The 6,485-nt window shown below is 33.9% G+C and overlaps 1 protein-coding gene across 1 annotated transcript; it reads left to right on the top strand.

The window, feature by feature from the left end:
• Nucleotides 1-424: 424 nt before the first annotated feature.
• On the top strand, nt 425-5,240 carry LOC114370577 (probable protein phosphatase 2C 64). The gene is made up of 5 exons (XM_028327972.1): nt 425-775; nt 1,194-1,665; nt 2,350-2,717; nt 3,562-3,798; nt 4,505-5,240. Exons 2-5 carry the CDS (start codon nt 1,347-1,349, stop codon nt 4,772-4,774), a joined length of 1,194 nt encoding a protein of 397 aa, XP_028183773.1. The 5' UTR covers nt 425-775; nt 1,194-1,346; the 3' UTR covers nt 4,775-5,240.
• Nucleotides 5,241-6,485: the final 1,245 nt, after the last annotated feature.

The following is a 6,485-nucleotide window of genomic DNA, read 5'->3' on the forward strand; positions in this document are numbered from 1 at the left end:
TGATTGACTATAAATTGGATGAAATAACTTGTTATTTAGATTTGTACGATAATTTTTTAGGTGAAATTTGTGTTTGTCGTCTTAACATGTCATTGATATTTTGTGCAGGGTAATATTAGAAGAAACTTTCTGTTCTACACTTGTACCATCTTATTAAAAGAATCCTTTAATCCATAATACCAATTAAATAAGGCATAGTCCATAAATTAGTACCAAGGATTTTTGTGAATTTGAGAAATTCTTTGTTGTAAACTTATTCCTCGGAAAATGCTCATAATATAAGCGGTTAAAATTATGGTTGTAAAAAAGATGACACGCTGTAATAAAAAAATATGACATGTTTCATTTCATTACTCTCTCTAACTAGTTCTTCAAAGTGGTGTGGAGCCCATAGGTGGACCTGTGCTTTGCTGGCTCCAAGTTCTCTCATTGTTAGTCTTTTTATGGGGCTTCTCCTCCGAGTTCAGAACAAAAGAAGAAAAAAAAAAAAAGGGTTTCACACTTTGTCCGATCTTTCACAGTGAACTCTTCAATTTTCGATTCTCTTTTTCTTGCACCACCCTCTCCTTTCTTCTTCTTCTTCTTCTTCTTCTTCTTCAAACACCTTCACCATTTGCATACCACTTAGCTCCAAAAACCCATTTCTGTTTCTTTCTGTTGATTTGATGGATCCGCAGATCTAATGATTTCACACACTTTCCTCACTACGGATCATTGTCTTCTTCATCTGGGGCACCCCAATAGCTTCTTCTAATCGACAGTCCAATTTTGTTGGGTGAGATCTCTTGCCAGAATTTTTATCTTGCTTTGACTTCAAAACCGTACAATATATGATTGTGCTTGATGAAAAAAGCTACCTTCTTGCCGTTATTTGATTTTATGGAGATTGGTCTAACTCGTAGCTTTGATTTTCAATGTAAATGTGAACAAGGGATTTCCAATCAGCTGACCAAAAAGTTCTTTGTTGAAATTTCCATCTTTAACGGCTGCTGCTGTGTAGTATGGTCATAGTTTTTTTTTGTGTTATAAGGAAACCAAAAAGTTATTTTTCCCATTCATTCCTTAGAAACCTGTGAAAAACAGTTTGTTTTGCACTTTTCTAGTTCATACAAGGTCCAGGTTGTGTTTGTTTGTTTGTTGGTGTTGAACAACAATTAATTTTTAACCGTATTTGTTTATTGATGTTGTTGTAGTTTGTGGTGGATCATCTTCGTCGTTGTGGTGACTAGTGAGGAGTGCAGGACTATACCTATCTATATAGTGTATGAAAATTCAGGGGGGTGAAGTCGTTTTTGGAGTAGTTGATAAATGTTGAAATCCTTGACGGTTGTTTGGTGAAATGAGGGATGTTATCGGGGTTGATGAACTTATTGAGGGCCTGCTTTCGGCCGGGTTCAGATGGATTTACACTTGCAGGTTCGGATGCTGGAGGTAGACAGGATGGACTGTTGTGGTACAAGGACTCGGGGCAGCACTTGAGTGGTGAATTTTCAATGGCTGTAATCCAAGCCAATAACTTGCTGGAAGATCAGAGCCAGATTGAATCAGGCTGTTTGAGCTCCAATGAGTCTGGCCCTTACGGTACCTTCGTCGGTATCTATGATGGCCATGGAGGGCCCGAGACATCGCGGTTTATCAATGATCACCTATTTCACCATCTCAAGAGTAAGTTGACAACAAAATGACTCAATTCTTCAATCTTTTCATTATTGGAATAGATTATACTTCTTGCCTTGCTGTATTTTTGTCTGCCTTTCAGTTCCAAGCCTCTTGTAGTCAATTTTGCCTTTTAACTGGACAAAAAAAAAATATACAGGGAATAGTCTTAGATAGACTGAGGGGAAGAAAACCAGTCATTTAGTTCATTTTTACCTTGTCCTTGTTTAGCTAGAAAGATCAGGGAATATAATAAATAGTTTGGATTCTGTTGCTTGGTTTAATATTCAAGAGACAAGGTTTTCCGCTTTGTGAAATAAGTATATGCCAATAAGAGATTCAGTCTTTCTTCTTTTATTTTTCTTATTTACCAGATTACTTGTTAGAGCATAGCTGGTGCAGTTTCATTAATTTGGTGCTAGTATGTCAGAAGTGGTGATAGTGGATGGTTTCCTTCCCACTATTTTCTGTCTATCATTCTATCAGCTATAAAATGAATTAAGGCTATAAAACTTTCAGATGTATACAGAAATGTATACAGAATTGAGACTAAGAAAATTGTGTTTTTCAGTTCCTGTTTTGTTGCATATGTGTCCTTCATGTATTTACTTGTGTTTTGAACCCATTTTTCTGCACATTATTATCGAATAATGAAAATTGATAAACATATTCTTTCTCTATTTTAAATTTCAGGATTTACTTCAGAGCAACAATCAATGTCGGTGGATGTAATTCGCAAGGCACTCCAAGCAACAGAAGAGGGGTTTATTTCAGTGGTTGCCAGACAGTTTTCTCTGTCACCACAAATTGCGGCTGTTGGGTCATGCTGTCTTGTTGGTGTTATTTGTAATGGAACCCTTTACATAGCAAACCTTGGGGATTCCCGGGCTGTTTTGGGAAGAGCAGTCAAGGCAACTGGCGAGGTTTTAGCCATGCAATTATCAGCAGAGCACAATGCATCGATAGAGTCTGTAAGACAGGAGCTGCATGCTTCGCATCCTGATGACCCAAATATTGTGGTTTTAAAGCATAATGTATGGCGTGTGAAGGGCCTTATTCAAGTAAGTCACTTTTAGCTCATAATGTTGCTTTTCTAGTTGCTAGAGATGGATATTTATCTTTTCTATAAACACTTCACACCTCTTAATATCATTTTAAATTTGTAATCTTCCCATGTTGGAAGTTAAATTTTCAGGATATATAGTATGTTTTCAGGATATGAAGAATTACTTCAGAAAGACAGAGCTATGCCGAGCATTAGTAAAACAGACCTGGGTGGGGGTGGAGAGAGAGAGAGATAAAGTCAATTTCAAATTTATTTGTGGAAAGGACTTATTTTTCTCAACTTCACTAGAGTTTTATGTTATTGAATAGCATTAATACCCCAATATACATTATGACTTTATATAACCAGAAAACTATCTTTTGCGATGAATAGTGGTTGAAGTTGTCTTAGTGCATCAACATAAGACCCAGTTTATAGATGCTGGGCAAATGGGTTCATTTTCATCACAGCAATTGTAATATACTTAAATTGTTGAGAGTAGAAAGAGTCAAATACCCTTGGTGTTACTTTGTTATAATTCTTTAAGAATTTGATCTAATGTTGTCAAATACACATATTCTGTGAATGATAATGTTACTAGTGCTTTTGTATCTTTCTTTTCTTCCATGAAAGTTGAAAGTTGTCTTTGGGCTTGTCATATCAAATTTTTATCTTGGTACTTCCTGATAATCCTTGAGCTTTGTCATTTGTCACTTGTCACAACTGACTGTTCTAGAGATGCCTCAACTTGTTTAATTCAATGCTTATTATTATTTTAACAAACAACTTGACATAGAACCTTCTCTTGCTTTCTCAATTGAGTTGCGTCATAAATTTTAAAATCTGTTTTTCTGTTGCAGGTTTCTAGATCTATTGGTGATGTATATTTGAAAAAGGCCGAGTTCAATAGAGAACCACTATATGCTAAGTTTCGACTTCGTGAACCATACAAGATGCCAATACTAAGCTCAGAACCATCAATATCAGTGCATCATTTGCAGCCACATGATCAATTTATTATATTTGCTTCTGATGGACTCTGGGAGCACCTCAGCAATCAAGAAGCAGTTGATATAGTTCAAAACAGTCCCCGCAGTGTAAGATACATATTTTTCTACTGTGCTAGATTGTGTTATGTCATTAACAGAAAGATTAAAGTGGATACATGTATGGATTAGACTCAACTTTCAGAAATTATTGTGGTTTTATTGTATTTCCATTATTGCTTAGCACTTAATATGTAATTGAAATCGGCATGCTGTTATTTCTCAGGCATCCTAATTTTTTTTGTCACAATTTATTTCGAGTATCTGTTGTGCTTGGATGATGCTTGTTGCAGAATTTGATGGAGGAATTTTGGTATGCACCAGTAATAATATTGCGTTGTGTCCCATGATCCATAGACATGAGATTGAATTTTATGTATAATGTCAAGTAGATGAGGGAACATGCATCTTTACCATAACAAGTTGCCAGTCTTTTAGTGAAAGTTAGTGGCCTTTTATTTGTCCATGAGATTATGTACACCTATATTATTTGCATGCTACATTTATGTGAGCAGATCAGCAGATACAGCCAAGCTATCTAAGTAGTTTTTTCTTCTGCAATTCCAAATGGAATTCATCTAAAGTAGTGGCTTTGTGCCTACAGTCTAATTAAGTGGAAACATTCTTAAAATTCTAACAAAAAAGTTGTCTGATAGAGTTTTGCATGGAGAAATTTGTTCTGGAATATAAAGCCTTCCCTTGATTTGGAAACCTCTTGTTCAGTGGCTTCATGTTTCATCTTCTTTCCTTCTTTCAGGGAAGCGCTAGGAGGCTGGTAAAAGCTGCGCTTCAAGAAGCTGCAAAGAAGAGAGAAATGAGATATTCAGATTTAAAGAAAATTGATCGCGGAGTTCGTCGTCATTTCCATGATGATACCACGGTGATTGTTGTGTATCTTGACTCAAATCTCGTGAGTAGGGCCAGCACTGTGAAGTTCCCTGGCATTTCTGTTAGAGGGGGTGGTATTAACCTGCCTCATAACACACTGGCACCTTGTACCACACCAACAGAGATTGGTGGTACCTGATCTAAGTTGTATCTTTTATCTTCTTCTTTGTTGTATCATTTTCTTGTGTGAATACCAGTTATCTTCAAAATAGCACTGAGAGGAGCAGCACTTCAATTCTTTGAATGTGAACTGTAACTTACTAGGATACTAATACTCATGTTTAGGTTTTTTTTCTTTTTTGTTTTCCCTTCCCCTCAAAACCAAAAGAACAGAAGAGATCTTCTGATGACCATTATAAGAGTTGCCTCGGCACCATTTTATCTTTTTTTTTTCTTTCTTTCTTTGTACCATTTCACTGTTTATGTCGGTAACTTTGGTCTTACAGATTGTGATGTGGGAAGTGTTGCTGTATTGCTGAGGATGTTCTTAGTCATAGATAATGCAATCAATGCATTTAGGTGTTGGAGAGGAGAGAGGAAAATCGTCATGTAAATGCACGATGTAGATTATGCATGATGTAATGTTAAATGAGTATTCATTGTCACATTATTGAACATAACCAATCAATCTCACATAGACACCACGTCTTCTCTCACCAATATGAAATAATTGTAACTTGTTCGGATCTTTTAGATTTGGTGAAATTAATTTTAAAAAATAATTGATGCCCAAAGAAATGATTTTGAAAGAGTCGACAAGAAAAACATTTGTTGTGTTAGGAAATATCTTCTTAGGAGATATGATAAACGTCTCCACAAAATGGAGTGGATGAAAGTGACTAAATGGGTGAGTGAGAGAGTAAAAAATAAAAGAGAATTCTGAGATGTGACGAATAATGTAATAAAAAGTATGAAAAAATGCAGTGAAAAAGAGATGGAAGAAAAAAAAATATCAATATAGAAAAAATAGTTCTGTTTGAATGACAAATTTAAATCACCTGAACATAAATGTTTTTAGAAACTATCATCCATATAAAATTAGATTTTCTAAAGAAATTAAAAACAGTTGCTTATATTAAAATGAATTCTAGAAATGATTTCAAGGACAAAATTTTATGCCAAATAACTCCATCGACTCAATATGTAAATTAAGTTTATTTTTGCAGGAATTGTTGTTTATGATATGTGAATCAAATAGACACGTGAAAAGTAATTTTTCTTTTTTTTTCAGAAATTAGTCATTGACAATTTGTTAGTCAAATTTTCTATAAAAATCAGTCATTGACATGTTGTTAGTAAGTTTTTTTTGATAAAAAATAATTACTAATAAAATAAATTGGTAAATATTTTACTCTAATGACAAATAAAACAGACACATTTTTTTAAAGAATAGACACGATTTTTAAAAGTAACTTTTTGTGCTAAAAAAATTTAAACCAAACACTTCGAGCAAGGCTTATCTTATCTTATTCTGGGGAATTCTTCTATTGATTTACTGGAAAGTTTCTTCTGTTTGTTTCTTTCTTTTCTTCAAAATAGTAAGGCGTGATATTCTAATCAATTAAATTAATAAGTTAATTATGTTAACAAAATAATTAATATCATTATATATAACATTAAAATTTTTAATATATATTTAATATACATATAAATTTAAATTTATATTTATGTAATAAATTTTATAATAATTAATTTTGATCTTATAATGTATGGATTTTAGGGAATGTCAATCTGTATATATTACATATAAGGGTGTTTTTGATTTTTTCCTGTCACTACTGAGTGAATAAGAAACTTTGCTGGGTAGAAGAAGAAAATCCCAAAACATAGGAGCAAGAAAAGAATTATTT

This window comes from Glycine soja, chromosome 10 (genome assembly GCF_004193775.1).
Source record: "Glycine soja cultivar W05 chromosome 10, ASM419377v2, whole genome shotgun sequence".
NCBI classification, from domain to species: domain Eukaryota; kingdom Viridiplantae; phylum Streptophyta; class Magnoliopsida; order Fabales; family Fabaceae; genus Glycine; species Glycine soja.

Bases quoted from the DNA above. Each gene is read 5' to 3' on its own strand.
- LOC114370577 (XM_028327972.1), top strand. From the start codon at position 1,347: ATGTTATCGGGGTTGATGAACTTATTGAGGGCCTGCTTTCGGCCGGGT. The intron at 2,718-3,561 runs GTAAGTCACTTT...TTTCTGTTGCAG, and splicing joins GTGTGAAGGGCCTTATTCAA to GTTTCTAGATCTATTGGTGA. The intron at 3,799-4,504 runs GTAAGATACATA...TCCTTCTTTCAG, and splicing joins TTCAAAACAGTCCCCGCAGT to GGAAGCGCTAGGAGGCTGGT.